Source organism: Thermochaetoides thermophila, assembly GCF_000221225.1.
Source record: "Thermochaetoides thermophila DSM 1495 unplaced genomic scaffold scf7180000011816, whole genome shotgun sequence".
Classification (NCBI taxonomy): domain Eukaryota; kingdom Fungi; phylum Ascomycota; class Sordariomycetes; order Sordariales; family Chaetomiaceae; genus Thermochaetoides; species Thermochaetoides thermophila.
In genome coordinates, this window is record NW_006383032.1 from 5,103,478 (window position 1) to 5,123,232 (window position 19,755).

A 19,755-nucleotide genomic window follows, 5' to 3' on the forward strand; every position below is an offset into this window, starting at 1 on the left:
GTATGCCTGGAAACGGATGCTGACTCCCTTTCATGACTTGTCGGCATGTAAGCACAGCGCCAGCACATTTACAAAAGAGCGTGTGAACAGAAAACGTGGCGATATATTACAATGCACCGGAGCTTGCGAGACCCCAAGGCATCCCCGTTGCGGAGTATGGTCAGGCCGTTCAAACAGAAAGCTGTATCAAGTGCAAGGCGCCAGGAGCCTCATAAAGTGGGTCCTCCTCAGAAAGAGATTATCTTATCTTCGTGCATCGATTGGCTGACTTCGTCATAGACGATCAGGCTCCACCGCTCCCGCAAGCTTGCCGAGCCAATAGCTCTGCCTTCCCAGTGACGTGGACCACCGTACCCGCACTTCGTGCCTCGCACCCACGACGTCCTTCTGCGGATATCAGCTTGTCCACCGAGGAATCATCTTCCCATTAGTGTCATTCTTTCCATCCACGGATCTTGGTCTATTAGACTAATTTTTACGGTACATCCCTTTACTATACCCCGAGTCCCTCGATTAGTCGCGCGCAACACCGCGAGTATCTGTACTTAGATCACAACCATCGGTGGTGATATTCCCGTATCGAGCAAGGGTATAGCCAAGCAAGATGTGCTGTGCTCCCATGGTTTCCTGTCCGAGCTAGTGCGAGAGCTCGATTAGTGGTTGCAAGAAGAGTGAGGACAGGTGAACCATGGGACAGGGATTTTCTCTTGCGGCCCCTCCCGCGGGAGCTGCCGGCATTGATGTTCCCGAGCTCGCCGACCTGGTCTATGAGAAGTCTATTGGCAATGGACGGTTCATGAAAAGCGTCCGCGCGCGCCACCGAGATGGCGTTGTACTTGCCAAAGTGTTGATCAAGCCATATCCCATGTCCCTCGAGCCGTACAAAAAAGCGATACTTCGTGAGCAGCCCCTCCTCCAGATGAACAGCACGATGAGGTCTGACACCGTTGCTTTCCAGGGGAACGACGAGCTCTTGCCAACGTTCCGAACGCCCTTCCATATCACCGTGCAATCGAAACAGAGACAAACGGGTACCTCGTTCGGCAGTTTCTCTACAACTCACTCTACGACCGTTTGAGCACCCGCCCCTTCTTGGAGGACATCGAGAAAAAGTGGTTGGCCTTCCAGCTTCTTTGCGCTCTTCGGGACTGTCATGCTAAGGACGTCTACCATGGAGACATTAAAACTGAAAACGTGCTGGTCACCTCTTGGAATTGGCTCTATCTATCGGACTTCTCGTCCTCCTTCAAACGTGTCATGCTGCCTGAGGACAATCCTGCCGACTTCTCCTACTTCTTCGACACCTCTGGCAAGCGGACATGCTATCTTGCACCAGAGAGATTTTTACCACCTGGCCAGGATGCTGATCCCAACGCCAAAGTGACATGGGCCATGGACATCTTTAGCGCGGGCTGCGTCATCGCTGAACTCTTTCTCGAAACCCCCATCTTCAACCTCGCTCAGCTGTTCATGTACCGGAAAGGTGAATATGATCCGTCCATCTCTCATTTGAGCAGAATTCCTGACAAGGATCTGCGGGAAATGATCGCCCACATGATTCAGTTGGACCCAGAAAAGCGCTACTCGGCCGAGCAGTATCTGGAGTTTTGGAAGGGAAAGGTGTTCCCAGAATACTTTTACAACTTTTTGCACCAGTACATGGAGCTTATCACTCATATCTCATCCAACCAAAGTTTACTTCCGAGTTCTGCACGGCACTTAAGCCAGCCGGATCAGAGAATCGAGCGAGTATGGCTGGATTTCGACAAGATATCATACTTTCTCGGGTATCAGACGGGTCTGCATCACGATGAGGAGCCCCAGCTCTCTTCATGGCTGGGTCTCGGTCACTTCCCTGTGCGGCTCAACATACCGAATAATGAACATTACGTATCTGCTGAGAAGCAACCCTCTGCAGACGATGGGACGCTGATCTTTTTGAACCTAATTGTCTCTTCCCTCCGGAACACTCAACATGCTTCTGCGAAGATCAAGGCGTGCGATATCCTCTTGGCCTTTGCGGAGAGGCTCTCTGATGAAGCAAAACTCGATCGGGTGCTTCCGTATCTCATGGCGTTGCTTACCGACAAGTGCGATATGGTCGTTGTCGCCGCAATTCGAACCATTACACAGTTGCTTGATCTTGTGAAGATCATTAACCCCGTGAACTCTCAGGTTTTCTTGGACTACATCATGCCACGACTTCAGCCTGCGCTGTTGAACCCGCAACGTCCTTCTAGTCCCATTGTTCGAGCAACCTATGCGTCATGTTTAGGAAAGCTTGCAACGACGGCCACTCGCTTTCTTGCCTTGGCTGCCGCCCTCAGAGCTGATGGCTCAGGCGCATTCTCCGATCCCGAGGTCGAACCTGGGAACGAGCCCAAGGCCACTTTTGATGGCCTCTATGATGATACCCGTAGAGAGCTGGCTGAGATTTTCGAGACTCATACCAAGGCACTCATCGAGGATTCGGATCCCTTTGTCCGAAGGGCCTTCCTCACTTCAGTACCGGACTTGTGTATCTTTTTTGGGGCTGCGCAGGCAAACGACATTATTCTCACGCACCTTAACACTTACCTAAACGACCGAGACTGGACGCTCAAGTGCGCATTCTTCGATACCATAGTGGGTATCTCTGCGTTCTTGGGCAGCAACACTCTCGAGAAGTTTATTCTCCCTCTAATGGCCCAAGCAGTTACCGACCCAGAGGAGCATGTAGTGCATAGTGCTCTGCACTCCCTTGCAGAGTTAGCGAGCCTGGGGCTGCTCACGAAGCAGACGTACCTGGAGCTTGTCGGAGGTATCGCGCGATTCACCATGCATCCAAATCCGTGGATTCGGGTGTCAGCTGTCGACTTTATCGCAGCCGGAAGACATTCCCTGAGTCAGGCCTATCTCCGGGTCATGGTGCAACCTCATTTGATCCCCTATCTCAAGCCGGAAAGGTTGGTCGATTTCTCTAAGCTTGGTTTACTCGATACGCTCCAAAAGCCGCTGTCGCGGACGGTATTCGACCAGTCCTTGGTATGGGCCTCGAAGTCGGAGAAGAGCGACTTCTGGAAACCTTTCCGCAGAAGCCGCGAGGCTGGTCCAACGCCCATGAACTCGTCAGGGGTCATGAGTATTTCTGGTTCTCAGGTGTTATCAGCTAAGTCGGCTAAGAATGAAGAAGACGAGCAGTGGCTTAACAAGTTACGCAATTTGGGGCTTTCGAAGGACGATGAACCCAAGTTGTTCGCACTCAGGGAGTTTATCTGGCGGCTAAGTCAAATTAAGGCCAGAGACTCGGCGACGCAGGAGACTGTGAACACATCACAACTGAACAGCATTATTCCTCTCCGCAGCTTGGGTATCACTCCGCAAACCGTTTTGTTCGATGAGACACGGCCTACGAAGACCCTCCCTGATCAGGATGCAGGCGCGCCGAAGACGATCAAAGATGCTCTTCTTGATGCCTCCATGTCAGTTGATGGCCCCATCAACAAGAAAAAGCGTTTTGCAGTGAACACCTACCGCTCTAACTTGAGCAGCACGGATAAAATGTCTCCACAGGCCGCAGATGGCAAGATCATCCAAGAGGAGGACGGTTCGACATCAACTGCCAAACCTGGGGAAAGGTCTAGGGATGATGCAACTCATCGACCGTCAACGGCACACGGCAAGGCAGCTGTTGGCCCCACCGATGATGCCGCTTCTGTGTCGTCAAAGAAAACCTTGCGGTTCCAGCCATGTGCCATCAGTCTCATGAATCGTAATGACAACACAAAAGCCAGCCCGGAAACTGGAACAACTGAAGCAAACGCTTTTGGCGAGGTCGAAGCCCCGCTGAGTCAAACCCCTGTACGACTCCCGTCCTTCCCTGATACAGAGTCCGTGCTGGGCAAGAACAAGGAACGGCTGCGCCCCAATCACTCATACAGCGGCAACGATCCAAACATTTTGAAGATGCTCAACGCTATGTATATCGACAACTATCCTCATGACATTATTGAGTACGGACCGCTTGTTACTCCAATCAGTCAGAAGCGAGCATCAAATAGGACGACAGCATCTCGGCCTAAGGACGATGGCTGGAAGCCTTCAGGCAAGCTTGTAGCGACCTTTTCTGAACATACAGGAGCCATCAACCGCGTGGTCGTTTCTCCTGACCATCAGTTCTTCCTGACTGGCGGTGATGACGGATGTGTCAAAGTCTGGGACACAGCACGCTTGGAACGCAACATCACTCATCGGTCAAGACTGACGCATAAACATGCCCCTGGTGCCAAAGTAGTTGCACTTTGCTTCATTGAAAGCACACACAGCTTCATCAGCTGTGCTACTGATGGCAGTGTCCACGTTGTTAAAGTCGACACGGTGTTCAGCGGAAACACCTTCCGCTACCCACGACTCCGACTTTTGCGAGAGTACCAGCTGGCTGACGGCGAATATGCCGTGTGGTGTGAGCACTTCAAACAAGAGGCCAGCTCCGTCCTGATTCTTGCCACCAACAAGTCTGTCATCCTCGGGATCGACTTGAGAACCATGTCGCTGCTGTATCGTCTGGAAAATCCCGTACATCACGGGACACCGACCTGCTTCTGCGTCGATCGTAAGCGAAACTGGCTGTGCCTTGCCACCTCTCATGGCGTCCTCGATCTTTGGGACCTTCGCTTCAAGATGCGTCTTAAAGCTTGGGGCGTGCCTGGCAAGGGTGCTATTTATCGCCTGGCTATCCATCCGACCAAAGGCCGTGGAAAGTGGGTCTGTGTTGCCGGCGGCACAGGCCAAGGTGAAGTGACGGTATGGGACCTTGAGCGGACACTATGCCGGGAGGTTTACCGCGTTAGTGGCAATAAAGAAGGGCCTAAGGGCTACGAGGCGTGGGAGGTGGACGAAGACAAGCCTGAGGGCATGCTGGGCCGTTTCGCGACAGACATCGACCCTGCTTCATCAGCCATTACTATGGGTGGGAATGCTGACCGCGGCGTTCGCGCCATGTATGTTGGAATTGCGGACTCCATATCCTCACCGGGGGAAGATCGCGACATTCGCCATGCATTCATCATTACTGCTGGATCTGACAAGAAGCTCCGCTTCTGGGACCTCGGTCGTATTGAAAATAGCGTTGTCTACAGCGGTCTGCAGCCTGATGAGGGTCGCCCTACATTCACCGCAAGCCATCCTACCCCGAGCATGACGCTGAATACCGAACGTTGGCCGAGGCAGCAGGATCACTCAGCATCGTCTTCGGCAGTGGCAGCTGGTGCAGGGGCGAACGGGGGTTCCCTATCACCATCTTCAAGAAGAGGGAGCACCAACACTTCCACAACGGGAGGAAGCCGGTCAAGCGGCACCGTGGGCGGTAGGCCGCCGCGGTCGACGGTCATCTCGTTGCAGCAGCAACAGCTATTGAAGAGTCATCTGGATGCGGTCACAGATGTGGCCGTTCTGGAGTCGCCTTATATGATGAGCGTTTCGGTGGATAGAAGCGGAGTTGTGTTTGTTTTCCAGTGACTTAGGTCACCTTCCGGTTGAAGTTAAGAGCGTTGGTCAGAGCATCCGTTATCATAAACAAGGAGAATGGGAGTTGGGCATGGGCAGGCAAGAACGTAGACGGCGTGATTGGGGTTTGGTTTGTTGGTTTGCGTTTACGTCTTGTCTTTGCTGTAGTAAAGAAGTCCACAATATTGACTAGAGATCTCTTACGAGAATTAAATTTCTGCTACATACCATATTGGGAACCTATATATAGTGCCTACCTATCTAGGTGCTAGCAGCATATGATAAGTCTAGTTTGCTGTTGTGGGAAGATTGACGAAGGGTCGGCTCCTGTGCTTCCAGGTTGCTGGGCTTTAGGGTTAGGGTTGAAATGGCGACATTGCTGGCAAATGCGTGCGGCCCGCTTTTTATGCCCCATCAGATCTTAAGCCTTGCCAATCGCAACGCACAGCTAGCGAAAGGCGCAACTCGAACTTGACATTTCTACTGGGACCGCGACCACGATACTTCAACTTTGCGACCGCGTCCAATAGCACCTATCTCCCAAACCGCCGACACTTTCGACGCTTGCAATCAATAACTAGCTTGTTGAGCAAGCAAGAGTCGATTCACAACATCGATAGAAAAGAAAAAGGGCAAAAGAGAAGCGAAAATGAGGCTCACCGCCGAGCTTATCCAAAACTCTCTGTCCTACCTCAACCCGCTCAAAGAGCGAGAGCTGGATCTACGAGGTGCGTTTATTTTGAAAAGAACAGATACTACACCTTGATCGTCTTCTCTCTTCTTCCCCTGTGCTGCCAAAATTTAAAAGAGCTTTCCAACACCAAACCATCGAGCACCCACCACCTCGTGTTATAAGACGGATTATCTCAACGGGCTGCTTGATCTTGCGTTTTGCGCCGCTATACAGGACACAGAATTCCCGCGATTGAGAATCTGGGTGTTGCCGGCGTAAGTCTGCCTGTCCTCTGACCTCAACGGAACCCTTAACCTAATCGAGGATGATGGGTTAGCCGCACGATGCTATCGATCTTACCGACAACGACATCCAAGTATTGGGAAACTTCCCACTGTCGCCGCGGCTGCGCACGTTGCTTGTGGCACGTAATCGTGTCGCCATGATCCATCCGACTCTACCCAATGCCATTCCGAACCTGCGCAACCTTGTGCTGGCGAGCAACAACTTGACCGAGCTGTCCGACTTGGATGTTTTGGGCAAGTTCCCGCGGCTGACACACTTGGTTTTGATGGATAACCCGGTTACGAAGAAGGAGGTGTGTGCACATATGGTTGTTGGTTGAGGAGGGCGTGAAGGGATTACTGACATAAGGGGCCTTACAGCACTATCGCTATTGGGTCCTTTGGAGATGTCCTCAAGTACGGTTTCTCGACTATCAAAAGGTCAAGGATGCCGAGCGCAACAAGGCGAAGGAGTTGTTCGGTACAGCTGAGGCACCCACGGAGCTGGCTGCAAAGGTATGCTTGGAATTATCTCAGCTCCCCCCTTTGCGAAATACAGAGCCTTGGCTGATACTGTGTCTCCCCAGATCATGGGTATCAAGAGCAAGACTTTCGACGTCACTGCAGTGCCGAACGGTGAAACACAAAAGTCCAAGCTTTCTCGGCTCAAGCTCACGGAGAAGGAGCGCAAGAAATTGCAGGAGATGATTAAGAAGGCCACCAGTCTGGAGGAGATCATTCGGTTGGAGAAGTACCTCAACGAGGGGCGTCTTCCTCCAGGAATCATGGTAGTGGAAGATGCCATGGAGGAGTAGGTTGCGTAGTGACTGTCGGGACAGCTAATCGGGTAATTTGGGTGAGGCGTCACGGTTTCGCGTGTTTTCGTTTTGTATTTAACAGTATGCATTTAACAAAACAGGCACATCTCGATGACTAGTCAATCTGTTGACATTTGGGATAGGGATTAAAGGAGATCGAGGAGAGAGAAAAGTGATAACATAAGCAATCAGGATGGCCTCAAACCAGGAAACTAGCCCGTCATGTCTACGTCTCCGTCATGCGAATGCTGCGCTTGTCTCATCTCCCGTTGTAGTTGAGCGCTAGGGTCACTCGCGTCGGGCGAGAACACGTGACTCCTTGAGTAGCCATTGGTGGTGCCGTTAATAATTGACTTGTGCTTCTTGCCGTTGGACATGCCGTCTGTCGACCGATCATCCACAGCCGCGGCCATGCCATCCATTTTTTCTGTGGCGAGCTTTGCACGAGTTGCGGCCGCTTTGATCTTGATATCCTTGTACGGGACCGTCTTGGGGATGATATCCTCGAGAAATTCGAGATTGTCATGAGCGGCCACCGCATTGGCTGGTTCCAAGGGATCAGAACAACACGTCGGAAAAGCCTTTTACAAAGAGCAAGACTGAGAGACAAGAACAGAACTTACCGAGGTCCTTGTACTGGATATTTCTGCGTGGTTTGCGATCCAGTTTCGTCATATTTTGAGCCTCAGCGGCAAGATATTGAACAAACATCTCCTAGAGTGAGTGTAGAGCTGTCAGCATGATGAATTGAAACTCATGAGAGGTACGAAGTTGGCCGTGGTGTCTTACAGCTGCAAGGGTGATCACAAAGGCAGCATTGTTGGAGCAGACATTGATATCTGGATCGACGGCAATGATCTTCTTGACTCGTGTCACTGAAAAAAAAGGTCAGTGTGATTTGGATCACTGAGAGGAGATGTCTCATGCTGGTGAGAACTACAAGGCAGCAATGTTTGTCCCGTCACCTCCTTTCTGGGAGGGATTGCTGTGGTATTATATGGCATCTTATGGAGGGTTTAAAAGTGATCAAATGAATAAAAAATAATACGGCACAAGGCTAGATAGTGGAAGTGATGAAATCGGCTTTTGTCCTGGGAAGATATGGCCGAAGATGGTACAGGTGATAAAATGAAGGCAGCCCCGTAAAGAGTTCGGATTGAGAAGCAGGACTGAGACGCGTGTGACACGGTAAGTTTAAGTGCCAGTCTTGGCCCCCACACGCATACGCGGAGCTAAATAGTTAAAGATTCCCCGTCATCGCCAAGTTTTAGTGGGAGAACAAGGCTGAAGCCCACTAAATGGCCAGCCTTCTTCAGCGCGACCCCCGCTGAGAGCACAGTCCAGGGCCTGTGGGATTAACTAACGGGACACTCCTGCTCAAGTTCAGCCTTGTGTTCCGACCATCCCTCCATCGTTGCCGATGCCATTCCCCGTGACGACGATTGGGAGCTTGCTTGCTGTCGCAGTGACCGACAACACTGACTGCGATCCGACCTGACTTTCCAATCCGCGCATTACTTTCAAATGCTGCTAGCGATCATTGGTAACGCATGAACCGGCGACCCAGTGCGCCATGAACTCACGATCGCAGACTACGTCGATTTCCACTCTTGCGTTGCCTGCTCGACGCACCTCGTCTGTCAGCTCCCGCTTATCGTCCGCTCTCTCTGCTGCGTCCACCGCGGAGCGTGGCGAGACACAGCATGGAGCCCGCATCGCAGCTCAGCACCAAATAGAAGAGGAGATTGCAAAGATCAAGCGCTATGAGGTTGGCCCCGTTCCCTTCGCATTCTCCTCTCCTCTCTATATCTTGAATTGCGGCGACTGATGGGCATGGCTCTGTCCTAGGATTTTACAACCATCGGTAAGCTTAGTGTTTTCAGCATGTTTTGCGTTTTCCAGGCGCTCTCCATACGGTGTTAACTCATGGCGAAGATTGGGTCCAGGATGCTGTGCGAGAGCAGCTCCGTAGAAAGGCACGCAGGAGACGGCAGGCTGGGCCTTATGGTGCCCTGTCCTTCGACTGGAGACAAAGGATCTTAGAGGCCTATGATGCCGCACAAGGATGGATTGTCGTGACTATAATTGGTGCCGCCATCGGCTTGAATGCTGCCCTGCTGAGCATCATCACGGAGTGGCTTGCAGACATCAAGCTCGGATACTGCACGACTGCTTTTTACCTCAATGAGGACTTCTGTTGCTGGGGCGAGGAGAATGGTGCGCATTGCTCACTCCCCGGTGATCAATCATCTGACACGGCCAAACACTGACAGACGCGCTGTTCTAGGATGTGCTGACTGGCATCGATGGACGGGGTTTGAGCCATTCAACTACATCATGTACATCTTATTCGCTGTCAGTTTGTGCCCCCTAGATTCCTATTCTATATCATCACTTTCTCTGTACTGACTCCAAGCCAGATTTTATTTGCTTGGACTGCTGCCACTCTAGTCAAATCATATGCCCCTTATGCCGCGGGCTCCGGCATATCGGAAATCAAGTGCATCATTGCGGGCTTCGTCATGAAGGGGTTTCTCGGCTTTTGGACTCTGATCATCAAGTCTATCACTCTGCCCCTTGCCATCGGTTCTGGGCTGTCTGTTGGCAAAGAAGGACCTAGTGTCCACTACGCTGTTTGCACGGGAAACGTCATCTCGAAGATGTTTAAGAAATACCGCGGTAATGCTTCCAAGACCCGTGAGGTCCTCAGCGCTAGCGCTGCTGCCGGTGTAGCTGTGGCCTTTGGCAGTCCCATTGGCGGTGTGCTCTTCTCTCTTGAGGAGATGTCCAGCTACTTTCCCCTCAAAACTATGTGGCGCAGCTATTTTTGCGCTCTGGTCGCCACGGCGGTCCTCGCTGCCATGAATCCGTTCCGCACAGGACAGCTGGTCATGTTCCAAGTTAAGTACGACCGGTCGTGGCACTTTTTCGAAGTCTTCTTCTACATCATACTGGGTGTCTTTGGCGGTCTTTACGGAGCTTTCGTCATGAAATGGAACCTGAGGGCACAGGCCTTCCGGAAGAGGTACCTAGCGAATTACGCCATTCTCGAGGCGACCCTGCTTGCAGCCGCTACCGCGATCGTGTGCTATCCCAACGCTTTCCTTAGGATCGACATGACCGAGAGCATGAAGATCCTGTTCCTCGAATGCGAAGGGGCTGAGGACTATCATGGCCTTTGCGAGCCCGATAAACGATTTTGGAATGTTGTTTCCCTCATCCTTGCCACTGTTATTCGCATCTTCTTCGTCATCATCTCATATGGATGCAAGGTTCCGGCTGGCATTTTCGTTCCATCCATGGCCATTGGTGCCTCCTTCGGTCGAACGGTTGGCATCATTGTCCAGGCGATTCAAGAAGCAAACCCCCAGAGTATTTTCTTCTCTTCCTGCCAGCCCGATGTCCCATGTATCACCCCTGGCACATATGCTTTCTTGGGCGCTGCAGCAGCTCTCAGTGGCATCATGCACATCACTGTTTCTGTGGTTGTCATAATGTTCGAGCTGACAGGTGCCTTGACTTACATCTTACCTACGATGATTGTCGTTGGTGTAACCAAGGCTGTCAGTGAGCTCTTTGGGAAAGGAGGCATCGCTGACCGCATGATTTGGTTCAGTGGGTTCCCATACTTGGATCATAAAGAAGAACACAACTTTGGCGTGCCTGTGTCTCAGGCTATGATCGCCGACGTTGTCTCGATCCCTTCAACTGGCATGACATTGAAGGGGATCGAGCAGCTGCTTGCTAACGACAGCTACCAGGGCTTCCCTATCATCGAAGATGAGAATTCAAAGATTCTCTTAGGCTACATCGGCCGTACCGAATTGCGTTATGCCATTGACCGTGCTCGGCGCGATCATAATCTCAGTCCACTGGCACAGTGCATCTTCGCCCCTTCTCGCAAAACCAACACTGCAATCACCCTTGTAACTCCCACAACGCCCATGACACCTCACCCCTCGACATCAACATCGTCAGCCCCGCTCGATTATGCTTCCTCTGCCACTGCGACGATCAACTTCACACCTTATGTTGACGCAACTCCGCTCACCGTTCACCCGCGCCTGCCTCTCGAAACGGTCATGGAGCTCTTCCGCAAGATTGGCCCCCGTGTTATCCTCATCGAGCTCTGTGGCCGTTTGTGTGGGCTGGTCACCGTCAAGGACTGTCTCAAGTTCCAGATCCGATTTGAGGAGGCGGCTTCGGCTGAGCACAACCACCACCATCATCATGGGCACCCAGGAGATGAAGATAGCGCAGCTCAGGAACGCGTGTGGGAGATGATCATGGCAGCAGCGGGATGGCTGTCGGATCGGGTGGGCAGCTTAACTGGAGGCAGGATCCGGCTAGGGGAATCCTGGGAGGGCGACAGAAGAGTGTGGGCAGATAGGAGTAGGCACCGTGGTGGTGGGAGTGGTGAGATATTGGATGGGACAGAGGATGTAGGAGACGAGGGGGCGTTAGAGCTGGTTAGTCGATAACTGGAAGCTATCTGATAATTCTCATGGCAATGTTAATCTGCTTTCCCCCAATTGAACAGCCCTCATGGACTAAAGTCCCCCAGCTATGCTTTGACCTTTGTCAGCAAAGACCGGCAGGAATTTGCAGCTCGAGTCGAGCTAGGCAAGTTTCATCTTTGACTCGACTTTTTCACAGAGCAATGTATTTCCAAGGCCCAGCAAGACAAGTATCAATGAACTGAAAACAATAGACCATAACAATCAATGGGAATGGACATAAGACTGGGAGTCGTTATTACTGATGTAGTAAGAGTTACGTAGTGATGTCTTGAGATGAAAGCCATCCTGCCAGCCTTACTGAGAAGAGTGGACCCAGAACTCCGTTATCGATTGCCGGTGGAGACATTGACGTGAAGACGAAGCCACAGGTCTCGCTCTCTTGCCGTCCGCTGCAGAGTAAAAAAACGTGGTTCTTGGCACGAATAACAGCGCAACTCCACTCAAAGCAAACCCCCGTCCTCTACCTCCTTACTGAATTGAATGCTGCTGTGACACGAGTATATCATGGAATTGGGGATTTCAGCATCCCGCCTCTTCGACTGCCCCTGACCGCGGCAAAGGTGATAAAACAGCAAGAGACGGTTGCGCATGTGCAACTTCCCTCAATTGGCACGGAATCGGTCGGCGTCTGTCTTATCCCAATGCGCGTTACAGACTATGTCAGACTCGACAACGTGAAGATGCAGGGTCATGTGGCTGCCGTGCCCAGATGACCCCACCGGCATCGGTGCCAACCGGCGCGAATCCCTCAGTATCCCCGGCGAGCCTCGACATGGACGCCTATGGAAGGGCCTCACCTCCTTTCAGACACCGCCATTCTGTCCCGTTAACATCCTCAACATCGTCCTCGCAATAGCTATCCTTCCACAACCATCCTAATTATCACCATCCCATTAACCTCAAGCTTATCACCATAAGGCTTGACCTTCATCAACTCCTGTCCCAGACACCCAGCCAAGCAATAGCATTATCGTCGTATCTTTTGACCGGAAGCTTCGGCAACCTCAGCGACGGGTTCTGACCAATATCGTGTCGGTGTCATAACGACCCCTAAGCAATTGTGCCTTAAAACACCTTGATCACTACAGTTCCCTCGTAAAGCAAAAATGGCGGTTGAGATCATCAACACCTCAGCTCAGGTGCCGTGCGGTAGGCCAACATGCAAGTGCCGCGTCGCTGCTGACAACAACCGGTTCGAAGCCCTCGTCCAAGCACTGAAGGACGCTCTGGGTCCTTGCTCAGGTCTCACGTCAGAGGACGTGGACGTCGAACACCTCAAACAGCTGATGCGCGACTATGTATCGGACCCTGTGGAATGGCAGAAGTATGCCTTCGGGGACGCAAGCAGGGGGTATACCAGAAATCTAGTCGACGAAGGAAACGGCAAGAGCAATCTGGTATGTGGTAACCATGCCAACAACACTTGTTGTTTACTTTGCCCCTTTAAATATTGACCAAACACAGCTTGTGCTTGTCTGGACGCCCGGAAAGGGCAGCCCCATCCATGACCACGGCAATGCCCATTGCTTGATGAAGATCCTGAAGGGCAATCTGACTGAAACGAGATATGAGTTCCCCGACGTTGAGACTGAGAAGCCCATGCGGGTCATCTCAGAAAGGGTGCATAAGGAAAACGAGGTGGCGTACATGGCAGACGAATTGGGGGTGCACCGGGTATGGAACGCAGGCCCTGACTTCGCCGTCTCGCTGCACTTGTACACGCCACCAAATGTAGCGAAGGGGGGTTGCCATATTTTCAATCCTGACACGGGCAAACGGTTCCATGTTAAGAACTGCGGGTACTACTCCGCATATGGCGTGAAATTGTCAGAGATGGGTGAGTTGGGCAAGGTTGAGAAGCCAGAGTGAAGAACGAACTTGAGGTGTTGTGAATTCCAAGTGGCTTTATGGTTTGGAGTTTTTGAGTATGATGTTGGATGACGTCGCAGAGGTTCGATATGGCCTGTAATGATTCATTGAGCATTCCCTGTAACGACATGATGAAACATAGTTCTTTTCGTAAGCCCTTGGGCTCGTGCTCGCGTGGGAGTTGCCGACTTCTTCACTGCGCTTCGAGATTGCGATGTGAGGCCTGTGGATGTGCCCGAACGGGAAATTTGTGGGTCAGTTTGGTGGAGTCCACAGAGTGCTGTCGATTCTGACAGCGAAAATCACGCATAAATCGCATCGATCGAACCGGAAGACGAAACAGAAGGCCTAGAGAGACAGAGAAGCCTCAGTGATAAAAAAGCAATGAAAAGAAACGCAGAAAGGGCTGATGTTGCCGACATTTAGCTGCTGGCGGACCTTCCCGTCCATTTTAGGTCTAGCGGCAATCACGCAACCGGTGGCGCTTCTGATTGGGCAGATTAGAGCACGGATTAGCATATCACGTGATTCTTCAAGAGGATTCCTCATTTAAAGGGTTAGGGTTAGTTAGTCGCACCCCGGATTCGGGAATGGGGTGTGTAGTCGGGGGAGCGCACCGAGGGATTGGTTCTCTGAGCTGCTGTGTTTGCTAATCTTGATATGCCGCCAACCCATGTGTCTTTGGAACGTGCCAACGTGCCATTCCGTGTGGCGAGCAGGCATGTCTTTACGCTAAGCTAGTGTGATGACCCTTTCTGGTGAGAAGTCTCAACCACGTGTGCGTCCACTACACTAGTACTTTCCTAAAGAATCGCGATGGCGAGCCGACAACTTGGGATGAACTTTAGTGAGTTTGGGTGTTGCTCCAACTTTTTCCACTGCTTGGCAGCTAGGATGCTGGACCCTTTACGCGTTGCAAACGATGAAGCTAACAAACAAGCCGATTCCCTGACCCGACAAACAAGCTGCAGGTTTGCTCGATGTTCAGGCTCCAGGCTGATCCATTTACGCTACCTATCTAGTGTAGGCACGAATCATACAACACATACATTTACCTACCTTGCCTACGCACCAGGAGGATGCAAGCGTGGTTGGTTCATCTTCTCCAAGCCAAGAGCAAACACTGCCGAACAGCTGGGCGTCAGCAAAAAGGCTGCGGACCTCAGAAGTATCCTCTTTTTGCCACCTGCATAGGGCTGGATCAAGCCAAGATCTGTCTAAAAGCGCACTAATTGCCCTATGTAACCCCTCAAAATAGCTGGGCCTGGCTAGACAGCGATTTTTCCCCTTCGGTCAGCCGGATGGCGTTTTAGTGAGTGTTGGTCAGTAAGCTAATTCGGCACTAAGTGGGCTGGTTACCCGGCTCATTCCGCCCATTTTCTGGTTTGTTGACGGCCTCGACAGTGCCCTTCCACATCCAGAAAAGCTTGTTTGCACGACTGAAAATCATCATGTCGGCATCTCTGCCATCAGCCGATATGCTCCTGCCGGCGTCTTGTTGGTGCCATGAACTCAACGCCGCAACGCCCCATCCGGAAGGGAGCTGGACCGAAAAGACCGACGGAGCGATACTTCACTCTTTATCGTCGCCAGAGTGCCGTTTGGTAGTTTCGGCTTCGGTCCTCCTATCAGAGTTCCTTCGCAAAGCTCTCAGTCTTGCAAACTTTATCGACCAGCCCCTGGCAAGCTGTCCTGGAGATCGATCGCTGGATTGTTAAAACCGTTAGGGGTCTGCAAGCCTGAACCTGTCGATCACCTCAACCACTATCTCCTTCCTCCTGATCCTGGATGGCAGTTACTGTTTTCACCCACCACGCCATGGGAGGCTGCTGAGCAGCTTCTCTCCCGTGCTGCAAACCATCATGACCAGAGTCAATCTTTTGGAAGAAACCGACGACCTCATTCCTCTCCCTCAAAGCCATCGCCGGGGCCTCATTGCTGTCGCTATACTTGCCTGCTTGTCATTTGCTTCCTCGACAGTGGTCTTGCTGTATCTGACATTCAAGCTTGCTCGATGGCACATCCGGACCTGGAAACAATCGAGGAAACGCCAGGAGGACACCGTTGATCTCTCATTAGGCCTTGCCCAGCATCATTTCACTGGGGAGACGAAGTTCGACGCAATAGGAGGAGGACGAGTAGGAGGAAATATCTCACAAAAGAAACCACATCCCAATCAGTTCCTCGTTCTGCTATACAACCTTCTGCTGGCCGACATCCATCAGGCAAGTGCCTTTCTGCTGAATGCCGTTTGGGTTCAGCATAACGGCATCAGAGTCCGGACCACCACTTGTTGGGCTCAAGGCTGGTTCGTCTCAACTGGTGACCTGTCGTCGAGCTTGTTCATCACTGCAATCGCAGTTCACACCTATCTGGCTGTGGTCTGGAAATGGACACCTCCTCAGTGGGCCCTGTATGCAACTGTTATCTTTCTATGGGCCCTTAATTATTTCCTTGCTCTTCTTGGAGTCGCTATCACTCGAAACGGTCATGATGCTGGGGGGTTTTATGTCAGAGCAGCTGCATGGGTATGTAAATTGTCAAACATACTGCATATTGAACCCTTGGACTAACACATTTACTCGTTAGTGCTGGATGAACATCAAGTACGAGACCTATCGTCTTGTCCTGCATTACCTATGGATGTTCATCTCCTTTTTTATTACCAGTGTTCTCTACACTTTGGTTGCCCTCTCCCTCCGCAAGTCTAAGGTAGGCCAATCCACTCAGACCGATGTCCCATCTCCTCCTTCTACTGCAGACTCGCGCACCAACATCCGCAGTATCTACGAAAACGAGCCAGAATCCCCGCATCAACCTCTCCCTCCAAACGAATCATCGTTGGATAAAATCAGCCTCACAACTACACGAGTTCTCCCTCGAGCAATTCCCAATTTCCACGTCCAGTCAAGCTTGTCTCGTGCCTCAACCTCTCAGGCCCAAAACGAGTCACAAGCCCAGCATAGCCATCACAAAGCTTTCCTGCTATATCCCATTATTTATGTTGTGTGCACGGCTCCACTCGCCCTCGGGCGTATCGCTACCATGGCAGGCATCAAAGTGCCCATATCTTACTTCTGCACGGCTGGCGCACTGATCACCAGCAATGGCTGGTTAGACGTTCTGTTGTGGGGCCTAACCAGGCACCGGATCGTATTTGGAGCCGAGGTGGACGATCCAGAAACCGGTCTTGAGAGCTTCACATTTATGAGGACTCCGGTTGGAAGGAAATATGGGAATATGATTTGGGTCGAGGGCGGCGGGGGAAACGCAAGGGGGAGAAGGAGCGGGAGTACAGCAGGTTGGCAGTCAGTTGATGGTGATGAAGGAAACGCCACGTGGCTTGGGAGGATGAAGAGGTGGGTAAGAAGAGCCCAGAGGGGGGATGGTGGGGGCAGAGCATTACGGCTGGGATCCATCACCAATGGGCAGTCAAGGGAGCGTAAAACTGAGCCAAGAGATGGATCTAGGACCTGTGCGATGGGGATCCATATGGACATTGTGACGAGTGTTGTTGTTGAGAGGAATGAGTTGTCGTTGCCAAAACGAGGGATGAGGAGTTGGGAAAAGAGGAAGAGCGAGCTAATGTCGCACATTGCTGGGGCAAGAAGCTCACGAGTCTATGATGACTCTGATGGGCGACATGCTCAAGGGGGAAGTGTCAAAGAGCCGGAGTAAACGAAGAAGGGAAGGATATCTTACCTGTATTCCTAGTTATGGAATGACTTTAACTTCTGGGATGTATGACTCTACAGGTTGTTATGATTGGGCTCGGCTGCGTTTCGATAGCAGGCTTGTTATGTCGTTTGTTTTAGATCAGTAGAAGACCTGTACACCAATGTAATCACATAATCTATAGAGAATTTGGGTTTGAGGTGAACACCCAGGCTAGTTTTTGGGTCTATGTCTCTTGTGCTGTGCATTTGGTTCTTTTGTTGGAGTCTGAATTGACTTTTTCCACTCTTGATTTCCGAAGTGTGGGGCCTTTGTCCTCAAGAGAAGTACCCATCTCGTGGACAGAGCTGTGCTGCCATGCTTTCCGCCAAGAAACCTGAGACCATGCTTCACAAACCCAGTTGGCTCTGAACAGCATCAGAACAAGCCTAGCTGATGCAGCAAGAAAATCTAAATCACATAGATGCAATTTTTGAGACACAGCTAAGGGCGAGATAGAAACTTGGAGGAGCAAACATCTTGGGCAAGTTGCTTAATTGAGAATGTGATTTCCACAGTTTGACTGACAACTGCGCTGGGTTGGCCCCCACTAAACCCAGTGATGACCTTAAGGAGCTCACAGAGAAAGTAATAACGCAAGCACAGCCACTTTAGTACAACAGTGTAAGTACATATGCTCGAAGTCCCGATCCGTGCCGTGTGACTGCTTTTTCACTGCACTCTTGAGACACATTACAGAACTGCAGATGCGTTGCCCTCCGGCTGGTGGTGATGTTTGGAGTTAGGGTTCTTCAGAGCATTCGATGCGTTAGATGCATAAACAATGGACGGTCGATCCGGGTGTCAAGCTCCGTCTAGCAGTCGAGACGGAGAACAACCGGCAAAATGACAGTAGAGTAAGAGTCAGCTGGCAGTGTATGTATATACGAAAAGGCGATATTTGAACTCTGCTCTGGCGATCTGACAAAAGAATCGTTCGGCAACTTCTGAAAGAGCAGGCCAAGAACCAGATCGAGTGGATCTCGGCAAGCTTTGCACGAGATGCAGGGACAGGGCATTTCTCAGCGATGATTGGCCAGTCAACATGAAACGTCTGGTTCAAACTCCTCCAATTTTCCAAAAATAAGCTAGGCATCTGGGGAGCTCAATAGATGAAGCAGCGATTGACAAGCCAAGTTACATTGGTAGGACGGGGCAAAAGAACCATGGGATGACGATGGATGAAAGAATGATGATACTTGACAACGGCAAGCAAAATTGATTCTACTGATTGAAGCAGTTTGACCGAACGTGATACATCCCCAAATTCCACATCCTTGCGCGCCAGCAAGCGGCGTAAACCAAACTCATCGACGGCCAAGCTGTGACACCGCAACACTGCATCTCATCACCAGCACCATCTGATGCGGGGAGAGCTCTTAATTTCCTGCAGCATATTGTGCTTCCTACGAGGCATTGCTTGAAGTGGAAGGAGATTCTCTGCTGCTACACTCCAGGCCGCAGGTGTCGATTCAGGCCAGAGCGGTATCGTTGACGGCAACGGCCATGGGATGGCTCGGGATGGATGGTATGCACTGTGTATAGGCGGCTGAGAAAAGGGACACGGAATGGCTGGGTAGCAATCAACCGGCTTTTTCTGCAGCAATTGACGCGGTTGATACTCGTGTCTGGCTGGATGGCAGGTGCAGAGCGGATTGATTAACCCTAGTATCATATTTAGTCGCAGCGAAGGTGGCCTGGAACTTGGAGAAGGAGTTCCCCTTTCTCTCTTCGAGTTTCCCATCACCGATAACACCAGCCATTGATTGTTGTGCTTGGCACCGCGGTGAGACACGCTCGGCCAAAAGTGTAGAGAGAACCAGCCCACCCACCTTGGCGGGCAGTGTACAAAAGTGTTTGCGGCAGTTCGCCATTTTTGCCAGCCGCGCAGAGGAAGAACGACTAGCACGGCCACTGGCTGTCCCTATGCAACTGAGGGGGCCAATAAGAGACAAGCCAACTGAGAAGCCTCTTGTGGTTTGGGGCTGTGGCGGTAGCAGTTTCCACGCGGGTTGGGCCTTGTAAGAACGGTCACGATCAATGAATTGTTGAATGCGCTCTGTGTCTTTGGCGAGGAAGATCGATCTGTTACAAAGTAAGACAGGATAACAGAAAAGGAGACAAGTGCCAATTGGCCGTAAGATTGAAAAGGATCGCGGAGCCTCTAATCTCAGCATCATCGGCTGTCCTTGATGACATCGACAAGGTCGCTTTCGTTTCGGAAGCACAGCTACAGATTGCTTAACCCGGAACAGCACGCAGGTTCGTTTATGGCTTCATGCACCCCTGAGAAGCGGCTGCAGCAAATATAACACGGACCTCCTCAGCTTCCCATCCCTCAATTCCACGATTCCACGATCCAAGGCAGCATATCTTGACTCTAGAAATAAATA

General features: G+C 51.5%; 4 protein-coding genes across 4 annotated transcripts; 3 read left to right on the plus strand and 1 right to left on the minus strand.

The window, feature by feature from the left end:
* Nucleotides 1-688: 688 nt before the first annotated feature.
* Nucleotides 689-5,496, plus strand: CTHT_0034670 (uncharacterized protein; the record flags this gene model as incomplete). Its single annotated transcript, XM_006693837.1, has 2 exons — nt 689-899; nt 959-5,496. The coding sequence occupies 2 exons, from the start codon at nt 689-691 to the stop codon at nt 5,494-5,496; spliced, it is 4,749 nt and encodes a 1,582-aa protein (XP_006693900.1).
* Nucleotides 5,497-6,133: 637 nt separating this feature from the next.
* CTHT_0034680 (U2 small nuclear ribonucleoprotein A'-like protein) lies at nt 6,134-7,409 on the plus strand (the record flags this gene model as incomplete). Its single annotated transcript, XM_006693838.1, has 6 exons — nt 6,134-6,212; nt 6,392-6,432; nt 6,495-6,755; nt 6,883-6,957; nt 7,029-7,252; nt 7,361-7,409. 6 exons carry the CDS (start codon nt 6,134-6,136, stop codon nt 7,407-7,409), a joined length of 729 nt encoding a protein of 242 aa, XP_006693901.1.
* A 62-nt stretch (nt 7,410-7,471) lies between these two features.
* CTHT_0034690 (uncharacterized protein) lies at nt 7,472-8,263 on the minus strand (the record flags this gene model as incomplete). Its single annotated transcript, XM_006693839.1, has 4 exons — nt 7,472-7,803; nt 7,883-7,973; nt 8,049-8,134; nt 8,200-8,263. The coding sequence occupies 4 exons, from the start codon at nt 8,261-8,263 to the stop codon at nt 7,472-7,474; spliced, it is 573 nt and encodes a 190-aa protein (XP_006693902.1).
* Nucleotides 8,264-8,832: 569 nt separating this feature from the next.
* On the plus strand, nt 8,833-13,648 carry CTHT_0034700 (voltage-gated chloride channel-like protein; the record flags this gene model as incomplete). Its single annotated transcript, XM_006693840.1, has 7 exons — nt 8,833-9,027; nt 9,108-9,123; nt 9,195-9,476; nt 9,547-9,614; nt 9,680-11,728; nt 12,868-13,176; nt 13,244-13,648. 7 exons carry the CDS (start codon nt 8,833-8,835, stop codon nt 13,646-13,648), a joined length of 3,324 nt encoding a protein of 1,107 aa, XP_006693903.1.
* Nucleotides 13,649-19,755: the final 6,107 nt, after the last annotated feature.